This window comes from Ceratotherium simum, chromosome 5 (assembly GCF_057802395.1).
Source record: "Ceratotherium simum simum isolate JZ-2026a chromosome 5, ASM5780239v1, whole genome shotgun sequence".
NCBI lineage: Eukaryota > Metazoa > Chordata > Mammalia > Perissodactyla > Rhinocerotidae > Ceratotherium > Ceratotherium simum.
In genome coordinates this window covers 40,573,182-40,594,838 of record NC_141904.1, presented here as the reverse complement: position 1 = coordinate 40,594,838, position 21,657 = coordinate 40,573,182, and the positions used below count along the sequence as shown (strand labels likewise).

General features: G+C 35.2%; 1 protein-coding gene across 6 annotated transcripts in view; it reads right to left on the bottom strand.

The window, feature by feature from the left end:
- Positions 1-1,471: 1,471 nt before the first annotated feature.
- GOLGA4 (golgin A4) overlaps positions 1,472-21,657 on the bottom strand; it is a 118,329-nt gene continuing 98,143 nt past the window's right edge. For 3 of the 6 annotated variants that reach the window (XM_087430714.1, XM_087430713.1, XM_014790543.2), the window contains 4 exons: positions 16,651-16,754; positions 11,725-11,811; positions 4,969-5,031; positions 1,472-2,164 (listed from right to left, as the gene is read on the bottom strand). In XM_087430714.1, the coding sequence (XP_087286840.1) occupies positions 5,002-5,031; positions 11,725-11,811; positions 16,651-16,754 (221 nt within the window). In that variant the 3' untranslated portion in view covers positions 1,472-2,164; positions 4,969-5,001. The remainder of the gene's footprint in view (positions 2,165-4,968; positions 5,032-11,724; positions 11,812-16,650; positions 16,755-21,657) is intronic. The other 3 variants (XR_015552195.1, XM_014790553.2, XM_087430715.1) reach the window with 3 other exon arrangements.

The window sequence follows — 21,657 nt, the reverse complement described above, 5'->3', positions numbered from 1 at the left end:
GGTCTCGGAGAGAGCCTTGGGTTCAGAGCCCCAGCATCTGGATCTAAGCGGTGGGATCACAGCATTCTCTCTGCGGCCTTGGGCTGACCCTTGGCCATCACAAACCCCAGATTCTCTGTCTGAAGGGAACAATCAGAGAGCGGAAGGCAAAGTACTCAGCTGACTGTAATCTATGATGCAAACATGTCCTGTAGGTATTGTTGGAAAAACTCTGTCACTTCCCAGGCATCAATCAGGGACATAGTTACAGGGGATCTTCAAGAAAAGGTCCCAGACAGGTCTGAGACCCTGCCACTGAGCACAATGTAAGTCTTTATTCTTCTTGCTGGAGTAACTAACATTGAGAGTCACCACTATTCTTAATGAAGGCGAACTGTTTGCTGCACCTTTTTCTGAAAGAGGGGCTGCACGCCTGCAGGAGGAGAAATGAGCAACTCCTCTATATTAACCGATCATCACTCCTCCCCCGACTTCATGTTTAAAATCTAGCTTCTTCTCTTAGAGGTAGGCAAACTCCAGCCTGTGAGCCAAAGTCAGCCTGCCATCTGCTTTTACAAATAAAGTTTTATTGGAACACACGCTTATTCATTTATATATTATCTATGATTGTTTTTGTACTATAGTGACAGAGGTGAGAGGTTGCAACAGAGACTGTATGCCGGCCTATAAAGCCAAAAATCTTTACTATCTGGCCCTTTATAGAAAAAGTTTGCTAACTCCTGCACTCTCTTTGATATGCCTGTCTCCATAAATGGGTTAAGGAGAAATTTTAGGAAGTTGTATACAAATTTCACTAAGGGTCCTCAATTTCTACCCTAGAAAAACATAAATAGGGTAAGAAGTCATGTCTGTTGTCAGAAACCTTTCAGTGGGACAAAATTTTGCCCCTTAAGTGAACTCTGATTTAAGAGAAAAAAATAAAAAGGTAAGAAGACCCTCTTCCCTTGCTGGAATAGTAGTCCTCAAGGGAGTCAGCTGTGGGTTACAGGAAGACCCGCTGGTCATCTACTCACCAGAGCTCCCCACTCTTTATCAAAATATAAGATATGCCAGCAACACTAAGGTCTAGACTGTCTGAATAATTGAGATTCCTCCTTGAGGCCAAGGTTAGATAATACCTAGATATTGAATACTGTGTTTGCTAGAATATAAACTCTCTGAACAGTTCCCATCTCTTGGTGTCCAGAAATTTCTCTCTCACTAAATTTAAAAAGAATCACAGTATGGTCTACTCCAGAGAGAGGAGGCATCTCCAAGTTGGAAGAATCCTAAAACACACACCATGAAGTATTTCTTGTTTCCAAGCAACACTTCTAACTTGGTAATGCTAATTTTCAACATAAAAAAACCTTTCCAAATACTTAGCATTTAACTATCTTAGCAAATAGTTCCTTATTATATTCACCCAGATAGAACATAAATTAACTATTTTGAAATAGATTTCAACTTAGAAAAAAACACAATAAGCAAATTTTATATAGTAAATAAACTTTATTTATCTGTTCATCCGAGATGACATTGCCAACAGTCACAGATTTGCATACAATACAGTTATGTATTGACTATTTACAATTTACAGTAGTATTTTTTCCTTTGAAAAATATAAGTACAAAAGCTAAGTAAACAATGAGGTACTGCCGTTTGGATTTATCATAGGTCATAGCTTCAAGAACTAGTCTTTAGCAAATATTCAACAAATCAATCTGGATAAAATAGTCAATTAAATGCTCTAATTTATCAGAAAAAATCCACTAAGTTTCACCTCAAAATGTATTGCACAGTCTTAAAAAAAAAACAACCCTAAAAATAAATAGGAAAAGCAAGCAGTTCTTTAAAAAGAGGGACAAAAAGAATGGAAGAAAGGAACATTAAGTGAGCCCATAAATCAGGTTAAGTTATTCAAAATATCTTCAAACAACATAAAACCCTTCCCAACAAAAAAACTGAAGAAAAAAACTATCACCAGTTCTCCACTGATGTAATCTATTTTAAAGGCAGTCTGCAATATATCTGTGGGCCAATGTCAGATTTTTCTTGGTCATTTAGCTACATGAGGGGCCCTGAATAACAGCTTCATTCTCAAAGAACAGCAAGTATGCACAGTTTTCCAAGCTTGCCCAATATCACTCTCCCCATTTCTTCAAGATGAAGACCGAAGCCATGACTGGAAAAGAAAAAGGAAAAGAGGATAAAGAAAGAAAAAAAAAACTTATAAAGCCAACTTTTTGGGACATTTGTTTTTTCAAGTTAAAATAAAATTATACAGGTATTCTATGGTCTGGGGACTCAAGTCGAAATATTCTAAATATTAAATCATAAAGGAATCTTCTAAAAATTAATGTTCTTGGAATGATCTGATGTATAGTTAATAATCCCGGAAAACAGTATTTTTGTGTGTGTGTGTGTGTGAGGAAGATCGGCCCTGAGCTAACATCTGCCAATCCTCCTCTTTTTTTGCTGAGGAAGACTGGCCCTGGGCTAACATCCATGCCCATCTTCCTCCACTTTATATGGGACGCCGCCACAGCATGGCTCAACAAGCGGTGTGTCAGTGTGCGCCCGGGGTTCCAAACCGGCGAACCCCAGGCTGCTGCAGCAGAGTGTGCGCACTTAACCGCTTGCGCAACTGGGCCAGCCCGGAAAACAGTATTTTTAAGTGAAATTTGGAACTGCAACCTTTCACCATGTGTTGAATGTTACCAGGTCAGACTTAGAGAAAGCCACAAGTAAACATGCTGATTGGCAGAATCTTGCAAGGATGCAGCTCTTCTGACTGGATTTAAACAGGGGAAAGAGTTCTTCCCCTTTCCCTAATGTGCTGATTTTTCTACATACTGCAATTATTGCAGGATGATATGCATGGCAGCAACGGAGAGATAGTATTTTGGTGTGAAAAGCTATGCTTCATCTGAAATTAACAAACAATTTTAAAAAACTTAAGATGCTATGAGAAAAGATGCTAAACCTTCCTAACAAGGTTTCTCGGATTAAAATGCTAAAAGTCAGTAGTCAGATCAAGTATGAGGTTAAAAATGCCATAAAAATAAATTATCAAAAAAGATTAATAGAGACAAATTATTCATACATATTTAGTGAAAAGAGAAACTTTTAAAGTCTTTTCAATTTGTAAATGAACAACAGAATCCACTACTCTGATGTACTTCCAATAGCATGTTATTTATAAAACTCAACAATCATATTGGTCCTAGAAGACTAAAGAAAATAAGAAAAAGATCTTCTGTTATATTTAAACTCTTTTGTCAGTTATTATTTTGAAACCTTCACTTGTGCTGTTGTGAGAAAATAAATTCATGCATGATTCAATAATGCTACACGATGTCAGTGTCATGAAAGACACAAAAGGCTGGGAGAACTCTTCTAGTTTAAAAGAGACTAGAAAAACATGACACTGAAATGCAACGTGCAATCTCTGAATGGATCCTGGAATTTAAAAAATTATGAAAGACTATTTGGAAAACTGGAAAAATGTGAATATTTTCTATATACTAGATAACAGTATTATGTTAATATCAAATTTCCTGAGAGTGATAATTGTATTGTGGGTATGTAGGAAAATGCCCTTGTTCTTAAAGACATTTGCTAAAGTATTTAGTTTATGTTTGCAAGTAACCGTCAAATGTTACAGAGGGAAAGAAAGGACAAGAATGAGAGCAAGTGAGAAAATTCGGCAAAATGTTAGTAACTAGTGAATATAGATAAGGGTATATGGGTGTTCACTGTACTATTTTGCAAATCTTATGTTTAAAATTTTTCAAACTAAAAGTTGAGGAGACAATCAATCAACAGAAATGTTATATAATACACATTTCCAGTGATAAATGATAGTATTTAAATGTGATAATATAATAACAAGCATGATGCAGTATTTATAATATAAAAAAAGGAAAATGTTAAGACTTATTGGGTTAGATATGGATTTACATGACTAAAGATAGTTCTAGATAATCTCTAAGGCAAGTTAATTGATACATATTAAAATCAAAATGAGATGAATGTAGGCTTAAAGAACTTTTTAAGCTAAAAGGTTAAAAAAAGAAATGCTATATATTGGCATTTTAAACCTTGATACTGTCAGTTGAATACTAGCTGAATTTGTAATCACAGAGAATCTTTATTTTAATTATAATCAAGCTCTATTAATTGCAATCCAGCTTATTTGTGATTTGTGAAAATTCTAGCAAAGTCTGAGGCAAAGATGTAACCTAAATTTTTAGGGGGTGCTAAATCAAGCTAATAGAATGAATAATATGTGGAGGTGATGGGAGGGGTGATTAAATGGTGAAGACAGTCAACTGTGTTGAAACATTTTAGATGCCTCCACTTCACTGTAATAATATGTTAACTAGAAACAGCCACATGCAATTAAAGCAGACTGCCTAAGGGTCTGCTCAGGACAAATGTGTAATTTTGTTATGCTATATGATCCCAGGGAGTAATAAAACTGCATTTATATTTAAATCAACTTCACTAGTTTTCATTATTTCAGACTAGTCTTGACTCTAAGTAGGTTTTACAATATTTTAAATTCTGGTTTCATGAAATCTATCACTTCACTATTATCTAGAAAATGATTTTTCATTTCTCCCTCACAATGTCTATGAACTTCAAAGACTATTCTTGGGGGAAAAAACCCACAAAGAAATATAAAATACATAAATATATTTTTGAATTCTTTAATGAAATTTCAAAGAGCAATTTTGAAACTTTCAACTACTATTTAAAGAACTAAAATTTCCTAAAATTATATAACTCTACTGGTGGTGGTGATTATTAATCTATATATTATTAATCTACAAAACATAATTAACATAAAATATCTATATTAACCCATAGCTTAATCATATATTCATTACATAAAAGAGCAAAAGAATTCCAGTGAAATGGTTAGTATCATGCAATACATTTTATTTTGCACAAAAGACAAAAGACATATTATTCTTCACTCACCACATGCTAACTAAGCACAGACTGATGGTTTACTCAGAAGATACCACTGCGAGGTGAAGTATACTACAAAGCCAGGAAGAAAAAAAGCTTATTGGGTTAGTTTTAAGACTTAATATAACACACAGCTCATATGTATATATGAACTTTGATTTAAAGTTAAAGATTAAACAGAATGTACTTAAATTTTTCTCAAATCTCCCCAAATTAAAAGAGCATAGGCAAAGTATAAGGAATCTGTAATACCTCCCTCCCAACCGAAGTAAATATAATACTATGTAGCTGAGATTTTACTTGCCAACTTTAATTTAAAAATTTAAACAACATAATTAAAGATGTACTTCACACTTGAAGTACATATTTATATGCTAGACTAATTAGGGTATGATTATTTGCTTTATAAAAGGCTTTCTTTCATAATTTCATTAAAGTATCCATTAAAATTTGATTTACATAATCTCAGTTTACCATCAAAAGTTTTTGGGAAAATGTTGATGAATGTGAATACGGTAAGTCTAGATGTTGAACTGTCATTCCTAAAATATGTCACTTTATCACTGACTAACTCTCTTGTAACTCAAGAGTATATCAGGAATGGTTTCAGAAATAATAACCCACACCAAAATGTCCATTCAAAGGGACCCAATTGCAAACATAAGTTTTTACTTCTTAAATAAATTCTGGGACCTATTTAAGATGGCCAAAATCCAAGATTATTAATTAGCTTCCTGGTTTGCTTTAAAACAGCATTAGCAAGAATAGGGGTTGTTTATAAAATCTGAGTCTATTCTTAGATAGTGTGACCAACCTCAGAAGCATCATTCTATTTATCTTTTATATTTAATGAGCAGTTAGTAAGAAGCAGCAAAGTCAAAAGACAAACTAGAAAATAAATATTTGCAACACACACAACACAATAAGGTTAATATCCTGTTGGAAAACTTGCAGAAGTATGCAAAATATATATATATGGATGCTCGCTGTGTCTATGCTTGTAAGTACTGAAAAACTGGAAACAACCTAAGTGTCCCTGAATAGGAAATTGGTGAACTAAATTGTAGGACATCCATATAATCATACAATCAGCCATTAAAAAGAATAAGGTAGATTAATTTGTAATGAGGTGAAATAATATAAAACTATATTAAATGAAAAAAGCAAGCTGTTGTAGACTCTCATTTTTATAAAATAAATAATTAAGTGATGAAGGAATAATTGTAAATATATATTTAGAAAGCTTAGAAAACCTAGGGATATTCACCACACTATTAACAAAGGTGATCTTGGTATGGCGGAAACTGCTGGGAAGCTAAAGATCATGAAGGCCTCACTTTCCATGTAATATGTTTCTGAACGTGTGCAATGTCTCTTTTTGCAATGATCACATATTAGGTAATTCTAACAAAATCAAGAGTTAAAACCACTTTTGGGATAACAAATATGTATTTTCCACGTGTAGTATTTCTCACTAGGCATCAGTTTTATTTGCATTTGTTTCCTGAATCTATCTTGCACGCATCTACTGAGCCTACACAAACGGAAAGGTAAATCTCTGCTGGAATGGAAAACTTTCGTATCTAACAATGCTGAAAAGTTCTGACAATTTTATTTATTCAGAGGAGATTTTTAAAATCCCAACCAAAGGGAGAGAAATGAGAAACATTAACTTAAGTACAAGACTGTCTAGGTCAAAGACTGATCAAGAACTTGACACAACATGAAAGATCAGTGTGAAAGCAAAGCAAGAACAAAGTCAATAGAAGATTAATTTTTAAAAAGACTAGAGTGGATAGGGAATGAAAATAAGCCAAACCTTTTTCACCAGAAAAGAAAAATCTCTTTTAATGCAGTCCTCAAGAAAATAGCTATCTTGGGCCCGCCCCGTGGCTTAGAGGTTAAGTGCGCACGCTCCGCTGCTGGCGGCCCGGGTTCAGATCCTGGGCGCGCACCAACGCACCGCTTCTCCGGCCACGCTGAGGCCGCGTCCCACATACAGCAACTAGAAGGATGTGCAGCTATGACATACAACTATCTACTGGGGCTTTGAGGCAATAAATAAATAAATAAATAAAATTATAAAAAAAAATAAAAAGAAAATAGCTATCTAGGTTAAACATGTCATTAGGTTTGCTAGCACTCTAAAGAGAAAAACGTTATTTATTCTAGGAACACCATTTTTTTTTTTTTGAGGAAGATTAGCCCTGAGCTAACATCTGTTGTCAATCCTCCTCTTTTTGCTGAGGAAGGTTGGCCTTGGGCTAACATCCGTGCCCATCTTCCTCTACTTTATATGGGACGCCACCACAGCATGGCTTGATAAGCCGCGTGTAGGTCCGGGCCTAGGATCCGAACCTGAGAACCCCGGGCTGCTGAAGTGGAGCGCATGAATTTAACTGCTACGCCACTGGGCTGGCCCCTCTAGGAACACTTTTTAAAGGCGATTTCTATATAACTAAAGAACCTCTCAATTCCAAGAGATGATTTAGCACCTGATTAAAATAAACTTTCTTAATGGAATTATCCTAAGTACTAAATAACACTCTCCTTTAAAAAAATCTGATGGTGAATTTCTAAGGCAGTTTTATTCGGCAAAAACAATTAGACAAGCCAAAAACGTTTGTATTCACTCTTGCTCCTATCCTGCTACTCAAACATACAGTCTACTCTGGCCATCTAAACTGCCTAAACCATCACAAAATGAAATATCAAACACAATAAGCTAAAAACTGAGAGGAGGAAAAAGGCTACTCTAGGGAAGACAGAGGCATACGCATTTAGTGTGTGCATTTGCTTCTTAACTTCTGCCTGTTGTATACAAAGCGATTTTTTTCCACTTGAAACAAATCTAAAACTTTAAAATTTACAATTAATTCAATACTTTAGAAGGAAAGAAACCTTACGGATAGAATAATCCAACATGCTCAGGTTACCAATGAGGGCCAGAAATCTGAAAAATGTTTGCTTAAGGTCATACCAGGGGTTGAGCTGTTGAGATGTAGGCTCTCATCATAGCAATGCTGCATACGGTTGGCACCCCAAGGCACTGGAAGTGGAGATGGGGATGATGTTTTTTGAGCTGATACCATTCCCATAAATGACCTGTCCTACTGAGGTCTTTAATATTTATCTTACACACAGTAATATTAGTTCATCTTTCTAAGTCTCACTTTCTAGGAAAGACTAGTTCTACACATCGCTACATAGTGGCCAAGTAATCATCACCACCACGCCTACCATTATCACAAAAACCCAGCGGAGGCACTATACTCTGGTTCTCCAACAACCCTAAAAGATGATGTTAGTTTTGTGAAGAAACAGAGGCTTTTACACTTGCCTGAATCTCCACTACACGTTAAAAAGGACTAGGATTCCTTCTCTAGATGCCACAATCCTCAAATAAACCAGACTTTAATTATGCTTTATAATTTAATCTTACTTGACAGATAATGGTTTCTCATCTACAAAAGATAATCTGGAAATTAGGTTAAACTCTAAAACCACTTATTAAGTAATAACTATTGTATTCTGTAATGGGGTCTTTCAAATAAAGAGTATAAAACTCACTGAGGGGAGGAGAGATATAGTAAAGAGGGGATATATTGAAAAGCACCTTACCAGCAGTCATGGAAAGTTTTTGATCAACGCCACCAAGCAAATGTATAACCATCAGAGTCATAAAGCAAAGTTTTTAGAATATATTCCTCCTATAATACCTGCTAAATAATGCAAACACTGACGTGGGCTGCACACTGTCAGCACAAAGTGCAATCCAACTCTCTCTCAAGCATCCCAAATATTAATGGATGGGGAGGCAGTTTCACAATGTGTTTGGGGTTTGTTTTGATTTACTTATACCAGCTTTTCACCCTCCAAAGCTAAAATAACAAAACACTCAAAGTTGCTGATTTTAAGAGAAGGGAAACTAGCTGCACATTCACAATAAATTACAGAAAAGATCCATCTGGAACATACACTCAAAGCTAATGTGACTAAATGGCTTTTTAAATGATTATTTAATAAACTAAAAATCTTTCTTTTCTATACATTTATATATCTATTGGAAAGACATTTTATATATTTATATTGAAAATATATTTACCTATCTTTCTACTGGATATTTTAACTATCTTTCTATTAGAAAAAGAGAAGTCACTGTTCTTTGCAGTGTTTTGCTCTAATCAGCTATAGCTCATCGGACAGGCGTATGAAATGAGTTATAACTTCTTTAAGAGACTTGTTCAAAGACAGTGATTCTTATTGTTCATTTTATGAATGATAGCAATCTTATGGTAAATGTGACTCTTGCTTCAACTTTCTCATTGCTGATCTTAATTTTCCATCACGTACAGAAACAATCATGAGTCACTCTATCAAGTAACGAGAATCTCCTTATACTGCCAAAAGGTGACTCAAATTGATTTATAAGCCATCTTTGGGATCTCCCTTGCTTCATGCTCATTATAACTTATTTCATATTTTCTAAGCATCTGTTTTTATTATTTAAATTATATAACTTAGGTATAACTTTTATTCATGTATGAATGAATGGATGCCACCTCTTTCCCCTAAAATTAAAAGTTCCACAAGGTTAACAACCATATCTGCCATGTCTTCAATTTTCCTGTATTCACCATAACAAGGAGAACAGGAAGGTGATTGTTGACTGAACTCGTTTATTAGGCAAAAGATAATGATAGATCATACTTTGCTTAAAGTAGTAGTGGAAAGAGTGGTACTTTCTTTCTGGACAGGTCAGCCTCTGGGATAAGGGAGGGCTATTTCAAGAAGGATCAGTCACCATTTCATTTCTATCTAGAATGAAAACCATTTTATTCAGAAATAAAGAGTGTAATGTTTTTCAAAGATTTCTTTATAGTTAAATTAAAAAAAAAAAAAAGAAATATTTCCATCTGCTTTAAAAGGCTTTATACTGTTCACTATTTACATGTAGCAATTCAATTCATTTCCTTCAAGGCAAACCAATGTAAGACCGCACGTGTGTGTGGGGTGAGGGGAATGTTTTGCCATAGCAGTGATTTAGGATGAATCTATACTGTAGAGTAAATCCTGATAAAATGTAGCCCAACAGTAAGAGGAGAGTTTGCTATACTCCAACATCAAGATGATAAAGAGGCCATGGGAGAATGAACAAAGATAATAAAAGCTTTTTTAGATCTTTTAAAAATATTTTCTTAAACTGGACCATAAGACAGAATTGTGTCAACACGCTCAAAATGCACTGGAGATTTTTATTTTCACAATGACACAGTTATTTTACCCAGTGAAGAGGAAAACTACTCTGAATGACTACATGCTTATAGAATTAGATGTTTGCTATAATTTAAAACATTTTCTCTATTGATGAATGGTATACATTACAGTGATATACTTCTTTACCAATAATATTTATAACCAGAAACAACTATAGAGGTACAGCAATGCTGTTTAGGCCACTAGATACCAGGGAGGAATGCTTTACAAAAAACAATTAAATGCTAACCAAAATAACTGCAATTGTCCCAGAAAATATACAATAAGTCTATAATACAATATACAGTGGAGTCTTGGGACAAAGGTCAGGGATTCTGGGATGACCTTAGAGGAAGCCAGGAAGAGGAGGTCAGAATGTGCCTGAGGCACTGGGATTCCTGCAGGACAGACTCTGTGCAATGAGTCAGAGGAAAGGAACTTCATAAATGGCTGATAAGTGCTGGGGGTACTTAGCCTAGAAAGGAAAAGCCTTCCATCTAGGCCATCTACAGATTTCTGGTTGAGTTCCATGGGTTAGAACCAGAACAAATTGGTGACCACTACAGAAAGGGAGATTTGAGCTCAAGATAAGCAAGAACTTTTGTAAGAAACACAAATAGTCTGTCAAGATAAGATGGGATGCTTTGGGAGGTAATTATTTATTGACTTAATCCTTCTTACTGGAGATACTCAGACAGAGGCTAACCCATCACTAAGGAGAAGATCTTTGCTTGCTTTAGTGAGACGAGAGAAGAGAACAGCAGTACTGGGATCATGAAATAGGTAAAGAAATCATGGGAGGATGTAGAGGGTACTGCAGGGTACTAGCAAAACAAGAAAAGGAAACAGAAAGAGAAAGCTGGGGGCAAGGCATGAAACTTCACAAGTTTCACACTCTGCTTAGAATGGATCTTCTTACTAAATTACTGGCCCAGGGTAAAAAGAAGCTAGGCATGGGGAGTTCTGCATAATTTATGACGTATGTATTTGTTTCATTTCAATCACAGCTGACTTTGCACAAAGGTTTCTAATTATTCAGTTATCTACATTTCTCTTGTAGGGAATGTCAAAAGCTCAAAAATGCTTAAATTCTTTCACTCAGAATCATTGTATTAGGAAATTAATTGAAATAAAATAAAGAATTATAATCTATAAAACATCATGATATAATTTGGTTTAAAAAAAATTACTACTGGATATACCAGAACAAATGCCTTTTCTGTCCTTTCCATAGACAGCCCACGTTCTGGAAATCCCATACAGCATAGATGGGTGTCAACCTCACATACGCTATTGAATAAGACTGTTCTTTCCTTGAGAGCACCCATTCATATTTGCCCTTGGTTAAATCTTCTTAATGTAGATTTACTCTCATTTTTCAGGCTATAGTACAATAAAGATTAAAATTTTTAAATTTCTTTTACTAACTCAAAGTGTTTGTAAATGAGACAGAAAGGAAATAGATGAGATAAAGTCATCTTCTACCTGTAGCCTACTTTTAAAGCTTACCATTAGCCGAGCATCTTCTCTTTCCAAAATTTTCTGAGTCTGATCATCAGGGAACTTCAGTACAGTGGTTATAACCTTTGCCATGGTCTACAAGAAAAACAACAGATGATCACTAATAGACAGTAAAGCAGATGAAGTCTCATCCCATTGTGACATGTTCTGCTGGTGGGATTCTTTAGTGCTCTCAATGGAAGCCACGACCAAAGAAGTATGATGTGAAGGTATTAGTCAAGAACATAGCAGTCAACACTAGAATTTCAATTTAAAAGGACTCCTCACAATGTCTGGGTTGATATTATTTTAAGGAGATGCATATACAATAGCATGAAGCTATATGAAGTCCTAATGCTCTTAGCCCTTTGTCTTATTAAGATGAAACTTCATTACTCATTCATTTTATGAGGTTTTTTATTTGTAGGAATCTATCTAGTTAAGTGATGTATTGCCAAAACACATGCTCTAAATAATCAGGATCAGATACTCCCAAGTTCAGCTTTAAGTAAATCACATCATATATCTCATAAACATGGGCTACTGCATGAACATGAACATGCTTAGTAGATATTTTTTAAGACATGCAGCACATCAGCCTAATAGAAATACAAATTACATTTTAAATAAACACAAGATGTTTTGCTTGGTAGAAAACATGATGAATCAAAACATTACACATGGTGGCTTGCAAAACAATATAAATTGTGCAGATCTAAATAAATATACCGTAAGTCAGACTGTCACCCATAAGCTTGTGGAAAATTCTCCGCAAAGGCTGAAATTCCCTATTTTGTATCAAGATGAGATGTTTTGAGGAAGACAGAGAGGAAAGAAGATACCACTTATGAAATAAGTAGGATAACAAGTTCAGTGCTTACATACAAATTCAGGTGGTGGTGCTCTCCTGAGGATTCCTACAGAGGATGGGAGCATCACCCAGAGAATTGACTCTACTATTCTTTGTTCGTAGTTACCAGACTATGCGTGTGTGTAGGGGGTGGAGGGGTGGACTGGAGAAGGTCACTGAGGAAAAGCTAGATACAGTAGAGTTAACTAAAAATGTTGGAAATTCACATCATTAGAAAAAAGTATAATTATTTCCAGGAAGAAAAGGAACTAAAATTTTTAAAATTCCTATTATGTGCTAAGCCTGGGCAAGGCACTTGACATATATCTAATGCTTATTTCAACTAATAGATCAACCAATACTGTTCCTCAACCACAAACCCCACACACGGCAAAATTTTTAGTTTCAGCCTCCTTCCTTCCTTTTATCTTTGCCTCTGCCATTTTGATGATAAAAAAATACCATTTAAAACAACTTAGTTCTTGAAAAATTCCAAAGGAATTTTACAAAAATTCTCATCCTTTAACTTATATTGTCTAGACAGAACAGAATCTTCTGTGCTAAACCAAGTCTAGAAACCAAGCATATATGTGGCATGAAATGGCAAGAGAAATATGAAGTAGTAACTATTTCAGTATTCTTTTTATTAATACTCTGAAGAAATTTTAAATGGTTTCTGGTAAACTATCTAAGAAGACTGTTTTAAGGAAGTAACAAAAATCTAAAATTCAGGGATTCACAATTATAGGGAGTATTTCTTTAATTTCAATAGCTTATAAAGTTCAAAGTACTCAAAGTCCATTTATATTCACTATGAAAACACATACACATGCATGTACAAGCATGTCTGTCAAAAAAGGAACTGGGGCTAGTTATTTCTTCACATTTCTAGACAACGTTAAACAGGAAACCCACCTCTAAATTCATCAGCACTCCAGAATTTGCAGCTGATTACTCAGTAAAGACTTAAAGCTCTTTCCTGACTTGACAGAAAACACTTTAATGGAGAAGACCAGGCTCTTTGCCATACCTTGGGAAAGAAATCAGACTGTCTACTCTACATACAATATCCTTAGGCCCTGGGAAGTAAGAAGTTTAAATGAGCTATTTGGTTTAGAAGTGGCCTCTCCTGCCAGATTTTCTTTACAGAGAGGCTTCAATAAAGGTTAGGATGAGAAACACTTTCTACTGAAAAGGAGAACAGACTGAATTTTAGTATCAATAATAGCATGGAGGATCAAAATCCAAGAAAAGTGCAAGAAGAAAGAAGGGGAGCTTAACTTCATACTATAAGAATGTGTGTCCTATATGTGGTCTTCTTAAAAAATCATCTGCCTCATAAAATAAGGAACACTGTCTGCAAAAGCAGATGAAGAAACACAGGTGGGATGACATACAGATCCTGCGGACAAGCAACAACTGCAGATGGTGATCAAATCACAAAGGCCACAATATACTCTGGCTCATTCTAAAACCACAACCTGGTCTCCATTTCAAATTCTTTGTTAATGTATAGAAATTGGACAAATCAGCAAAAGATATGTCTAAAAACAGCTCTGATCTTGTCAACCCCTGCTCAAAAATTTTCAGGGCTACCCCCAATACCTACAGGTAAAACTCTGAAAACATTCCAGGCCCTCCACACTCTGTGCAGCCCCAAGCAGAGTCACTTCCACCTCACAGATCCAGTCTTTTAGCTGGACCAGACTACTTGTCATTCCAAAACCCATACTCAGTTTTCTGCCTTGGACCTTCTGTCTGGGCTTTCCCTCCTGTCTGAGCTCATCTATCAAAATCTAAGCTTCCCTTTAAAGCCCTGTATACACACTTGCTTCTCCATGATGTCCTCCTTGACTCTCCCACTAGTAAATATGAGGACTGTGCCTCTCTTAACAGCCATTACTACGTTCTGCATTACATTATGCTTAATTGAGAAGAGCTCCACTTTCCTACTACATGGTAAACTCCTTAAAGCTAGCGATGGTGTCAAATTTCAAAGCCCTACCCATCATGGTGATAAACAAAGGGCCACACGTAGTAAGTGCTCAATAAATATGCAGTAAATTAAACTGAATATCTGCTACCAATTTTCAATATTTAAAATGTGAGAGCAGAATGATAGACTACTCTTCATTTTTAGTAACCAGAAAAGTACACTGAATGCTGAAGATAAAGACCAGAGAGAGCACTCCTCAACATGGATTCCAGTCAAGTATTAGATGGGGCTGCCTAGGCCTCTAGGACATCCCTTTTAGCAGTCTCCCAAGTCATACCCTAAAATTAACTGCAGAGCCCTGAAAGCACAAGCTTAGACCTGGCTGAACAGACACCGTCCCAGAACGCATGTTACACTTGTTCTGGGTCTTCCCTCAGAAGGATTCAAACTCTGTAGAGATCTCATCCCACATACGTTCGCAACCTCCAGAAGAAACAGGTTGAGACAGTCAATTTCTTCATTTCACAGATCAAGAAAAGGTTAAATAATTTATTTAGCAACAACACTGGGATCACAGCTTTAGATTCACAATTGAACCAAAGTAGCTCAAGTTCTGAAAGGCTTTTTTTAAAGATATGCCTTCCCCCCTTCCCTGCAATAACAAGGTATCTTTAAACTATCTACTCTATCTCAAATACTGGTTGCTATTCAACAGACATAATAAGAAAAAGATGTATTTCATTAGCTTTGTTTTAAAAAGATAAGGAGAAAATTAGATTTAGCTATCCTTTGAATTTAAAAAAAGTCCTTAAGAAAAAAAGACACTGAATTAACTGTGAATTAGTATATCCCTCCTGTGATACATGTTCAGTATCACCTTGGATATTACTTTAATTTGAAACTATTTGATACAATGAAATGAGATTTCTATAGATATCAAGGATTCAAATGACTTCTAGCCCTGTAACTCCTGGTGCTTAGTTGAATCTACAATCCATAAATTCATAATATTCTTTTAAGAGATTTTCTGGGCCAGCCCCGTGGCTTAGTGGTTAAGTGCACACACTGCGCTGCTGGCGGCCCGGGTTCGGATCCCGGGCGCGCAGCGATGCACCGCTTCTCCAGCCATGCTGAGGCCGCGTCCCACATACAGCAACTAGAAGGATGTGCAGCTATGACATACAACTACCTACTGGGGCTTTGGAGGAAAAAAATAAATAAATAAATAAATAAAATTAAAGAGATTTTCTTATGCTCTTACTTTTTAGGTTTTAAATATATTTGCCAAATCAATCCCTGAACTGGCTTCGCACCCTATGACTCAGTAACCCCCACAGACCCATAAGTTAAAACACTGATTGTTTCTAAGAAAAGAAAACTTATTACCCCATTCTCAGCCAAGGTATACAGACAACGTAGAAGTTTATGAAAGTGAAAAGTTGAAACAATGTCAGAAACAGAAATTGCTTTAAATGAAAAATTTTGTTTGAGGAAAGGCTCATGAATTTCCCTAAATGCATTCAATTTAATTAAGACATATTTACCAAATGTCCAATATAAGGTTCTTTTAAAAACACTGCAAAGGATACAAATAAGAATAAGACAAGAATCTATACTCAAGTAACTTACAATAAATTTAACATTCTAGAAAACAAATTAGCCAAGCATTATTACTTACATGTGTGGTAATTTTTAATGATCAATATTCCGTATGTAAAGAAATAATTTTATTACAGTGATTAAAGTAAAATATTTCTAAATATCCCTAAGTAGTCATTCTTAATTACGACCATTTCCAATACTATCCACGTTTTCCTAAAGTCTCCATGAAAATGAAATATATCCACCTAACTTTAAGATCTTTAGTCAAAAATAAAAATAGCCACATACTTCAGTAAGTATTAAGTTAATAAAATTATAATTTTTAGTATTTACCCTCATCCAACAGTACTTTTTAAATTAACATTTTATAAGTGTAACAAATACAAGCAAGGTCTGCTAATTCACTTTTGTAAACTAAGAGCAATAACACAATTACCTCTTGCCTACTATTAGCATGTATAGTCTGCTAATAGTAAACATATGGCATCAATATGTGTATTCCTTTTAAATTAAGTCACATGCCTAATCACCAGAAAATGATTTATACCTTAGTCTCACGACCCATCATATACTCAAAAAGCACTTTTCGCAAATACTCAAACTCGGTAGGTTCTCCAAAGAGCGAGACATCAGTATGGTACAAACTGCCACCTGTCAAATAAAAAAACAGATCAAATTGTAAAGACAAAACTAGATAAACTAGCTATTACTTAGAAAATAGACAAACTAAAAAACAATCAAAGGAACAAACAGAGGCATCACTCTTGTATTAATCATATCGTACTATATGGTATTGTATTGTATATACACTAAGCATACCAATTGGTCTTTTCCTTGGAAGAGAAAACAAGAACTATTATAGCAATTTTATTTCTCACATCTTTTTCTCCTCCTCCTCCTCCTTCTTCTGGCATGACAATTTTTTTTTTTTTTTAATAATTTTATTTATTTATTTTTTCCCCCCTAAGCCCCAGTAGATAGTTGTATGTCATAGCTGCACATCCTTCTAGTTGCTGTATGTGGGACGCGGCCTCAGCATGGCCGGAGAAGCGGTGTGTTGGTGCGCGCCCGGGATCCGAACCCGGGCCGCCAGGAGCGGAGCGCGTGCACTTAACCGCTAAGCCACGGGGCCGGCCCTGGCATGACAATTTTAAAAGACTTCTTAAGGAACACAAAGATTCCTTAAAACTGGTATTTCTCTTCTAAACATCATGTGGCTGGCTTCATATATTCCACAATGAATAAAATTAACAATCATTTTTATTTTATTAAGAATTCAGTTTCTCAGAATACAGTTTTTCTAGTATTCCAAATCTAAAAGCAATTACATTTAAATCAAATTATCAAAACTGTTTTGAAACACAGGATAGATAAAATAACGTCAAAATGCATGAAATATTAATGTCATTACAGTGGTTTTCAAATATTTTGATTCAACATCTTAAAAAGACTGCCATAAAAAGTTATAGTTCATCTGTTAATCAAGCTCCATTTCAATCTAAAATAAACACAGTTCAAGTATATGAAGTCACATTATGACAAACTTTGATCTGAATAAATTCATATTTATGTATTATGTAAAGTCTATACTTACATCCACTTCCAATATAGTATGGTAAACTAGGTAATCTGAAAAGCCCTCTGCTACCAAGAAACATCTGAATGTTGCATAAAACATGCTAAGATCATAGGAAATGCCCACAGGGGTAGAGGAACAGAGGAAAATGAAACCACAGAAGTACTGGGAAGCCAGATGGGAAACTGAGGATGCCTGGGGGGTAAAAGCCCATACTGAGAATTTCTGGCAAGAAACCAGAGACTAGGCTTTGGGCTCCTACAAAGCAGGAGAGCAAAAACACAGACTCTGATATAAAGCAGAGCAACTGCCTACCTGAAAGGGAACTTATTAGGAAACCTGTCTCTGCCTCTGCTCCAAGTGGAAAAAAACCCAGGGCCGGCCCCGTGGCTTAGCGGTTAAGTGCGCGCGCTCTGATGCTGGCGGCCCGGGTTCGGATCCCGGGAGCGCCCCGAGGCACCACTTCTCCGTCCAACGCGAGGCCGAGTCCCACGTACAGCAACTAGAAGGATGTGAACCTATGACGTACAACTATCTACTGGGGCTTTGGGGGGAAAAACTGAATAAATAAAATCTTTAAAAAAAAAAAAAAAAAAAAAGAAAAAAACCCAAAGGTTCCTCTGAGAATGTGTGATGATAGATCTACTCTTAGGGTCCACGGTACAAAGTTACAATACTCTTTCAGGCAAGGAATTCTAAAGCTAAGAAAATAAACTCGTTGAAGGCTGGTTATGCCCCTGGAATGTAATAGAAACAAAAACATTTTTTTTTCCCAGAGAGAGAGAGAGAGAGAGAAAGAAATATTTAAAAGAAAGGTTAAGAGATAGAGTATAAAAGAAGAAGATCTAATAGTATGAGAATCAGAAAATAGAATAAAGGAAAGGAAATATTTGAAGAGATAATCACTAAGAATTTTTTAGAACTAATGAAAAATTGGAATCCACAAATACAGACAGTACAATATATACCAAGTAGAATGAGTAAAAAGGAATCTATAGCTAGATATACCATAGTGAAATTACAGAACACCAATGAAGAAAATATCTTAAAAGCAACCAGAGAGAAATACAGATTACTAACTGAGGAAAGATTATTAGAAAGATGCCCAACAGATGTCACAGCAACAACAAAATCCAGAAAACAATGGAGTAATAATTTTCAAGCACCAAGAAAAAAAATCACTCTCAATCTAGAATTCTGTACCTAACAAAATTGACTTTTAAGAATGAAAGACTTCCAATTTTGGCCATGCTAGAATAATCTGAAATTCAAGTCCTACAAGACAGACACACAAAACAATCTATTCTGGGTAGAATAAAGATTTAAATATGATAAGCAAAACTTGGAACTTTGAGAAGAGACTATAGGAGGATAGTTTTATAACCTTGGAGAAGGTAAGACAAAAGGCACAAAAACAATAACCATAAAGATTTTCTTTATGGTAACATTCTACAACATTAATATTAAAAATGTTTTTTAAATGTCTGCTCATTCATTCACTCAATGACTCATCTAACAAATATTTATCACATGACCAGCCATTTCACTCCTAGATATTTACTCAAGAGAAATGAAAAGACATATTTACATAAAGACTTCCACATGAATGTTTGTAGCAGCTGTAGTCATAGCAGCTCAAAACTAGAAACAGGCTAAACGTCCACTAACTGTGACAGGATAAGAGATCTGTGGTTCATCATACAACGAAATATATGCAGCAATAAAAAGGAATAAACTTCAGATATATATAGCAAAACAGACGTGTCTTAAAAGCATTATGATAAGTGAGAGAATACAAAAGATACAGATACAAAAGACTGATTCCATTAAGTAAAATTCTGGAAAAGACAAAACTACAAGGGAGGAAAATCAGATTAGTCATTGCCAGGGGCTCGAGTTAGGAAATGACCACAAAAGAGCACAAGATAACTTTTTTGGGGTGATAGAAATATTCTCTATTTTTATTTTGTTGGTGGTTACATTATTGCATACATTTGTCAAATCTCTTTACGCTGTACATCTAAAAGAAGATGAATATTTCTATGTGTAAATTATACCTTGATAACCCTGAATTTTTTAAAACTTGAGTAAATAAAAAAATCACACTTGCAGCAGGATAATACAAGGAGGCTTCTATTATAAGAGCTATGAGCCTCTAAATGCAATAGTTGAAAGTAGCCTTTTATTGTAACTTTACATTTCTTTTGATTTATAATTTAAATCACCATTTATTTAGTCAAAACAAACAAATGAAACCTCACGAGGTATCACTTACACAGATGAGACCGGCAAAATCTTGTAAGTCATATAATACCAAGCATTGGTGACTATGTGGAACAATGGTAACGCTTGTGTACTGCTTGCAGGAGTGTAAACTGATAGAACCACTATAGACAACAACTTGATATTACTTTGTAAAACTACATAAAGAGGAAGACAAGCATATTCTATGACATAGAAATTCAATTCCTACAGGTACACCCTAGAGAAACACTTCATCTGTACACCAGGAGTCAATGTTCAGTTATATTGTTTATAAAAGCAAAATTGAGACAATTCAAATGTCCACCAACAAGAGAATAAATAAAGTGTGATATAAAGATATAAGGTATTATTATTAAACTCAGCATTGAAAATGGTTAAACTATAGCTTCACACATTAGAATGAATCTCAAAATCATAATACTGGGTGAAAAAGAAGGTAAGAATACATAGAATACATACAGTATGATGTCATTTCTATACAGTCCAAAAATATACAATTAATTTTTTTTAAGGAACTGTATTTATGCTATAGTATAATAACAGCGGTTACCCTTGGGAAAGAACAGAGAGATACAAGATTAAAGAGCAGCAGAACGAGCCTCATACTGGCAATGTTTTATTTTATTTTATTTTTATTTTTTGTGAGGAAGATCAGCCCTGAGCTAAGATCCGTGCTAATCCTCCTCTTTTTGCTGAGGAAGACGGGCTCTGAGCTAACATCTATTGCCAATCCTCCTCCTTTTTTTTCCCCCAAAGCCCCAGTAACATCTATTGCCAATCCTCCTCCTTTTTTTTCCCCAAAGTCCCAGTAGATAGTTGTATGTCACAGTTGCACATCCTTCTAGTTGCTGTATGTGGGTCGCGGCCTCAGCATGGCCGGAGAAGTGGTGCGTCGGTGCGCGCCCGGGGTTCCAAACCCGGGCCGCATACTGACAACGTTTTAGATGGTGGATTCATAGGTATTAACTAGTCTTCATATTTGATATTTACATTGCATATTGCATGTATTTGTATGTTTGGAATATTTTATTTTTAAAAATGTATACTTTTAGAAGACCTAATTCACTCAAACCACACTAGGCAAACATAGAGTACCAAGAACTAAATAATGATAATATACTATTTATTTTCTCTTCAAAAAATATCTACCTGTATATCATATTTAAGTGTTTCATTCCTCCAGATCAACACAAAATGCAAGAGTTTACAATGTTTTTCACTGTTCAGAAAATAAGTGATTTTACTGTTTTAAACATGTAGATTACTTATTTATAGCTACTTTCCTGGAGAAGCAATTAATACTGTTTTTCAATGCATGTACCCTTTCTTGTCTTTTTCCAAATAGTGGCATATAAAAGAACTTTCTTCCTCTTCTTAAAATTCTTATTTTGAGTTTTAAGCAATTGAGAATGGAAATTAGTTATCATTCAAATAAACATGCTTGCCAAATTGTCTACCCATGGCTTCTTATGAGTCTTTCCAAATAACTTTATCTGGGTGCTAGTCAGCATTTTTAATACCATACTTCATCTGGGCCCAATTCCAAAACGTGTAACTGAAAAATCCACTTAACTACATTTAACATAATCTTAATCACATAAGTGTATCACAGATAATTTTATAGTTAAAGTAGGCTTGCTGAAGTTTTCTTCAAAAGTGTACAAGAATGTCTTTTAAAAGTACATTTAATTGAAAAATAAAAATAAAAGCCAA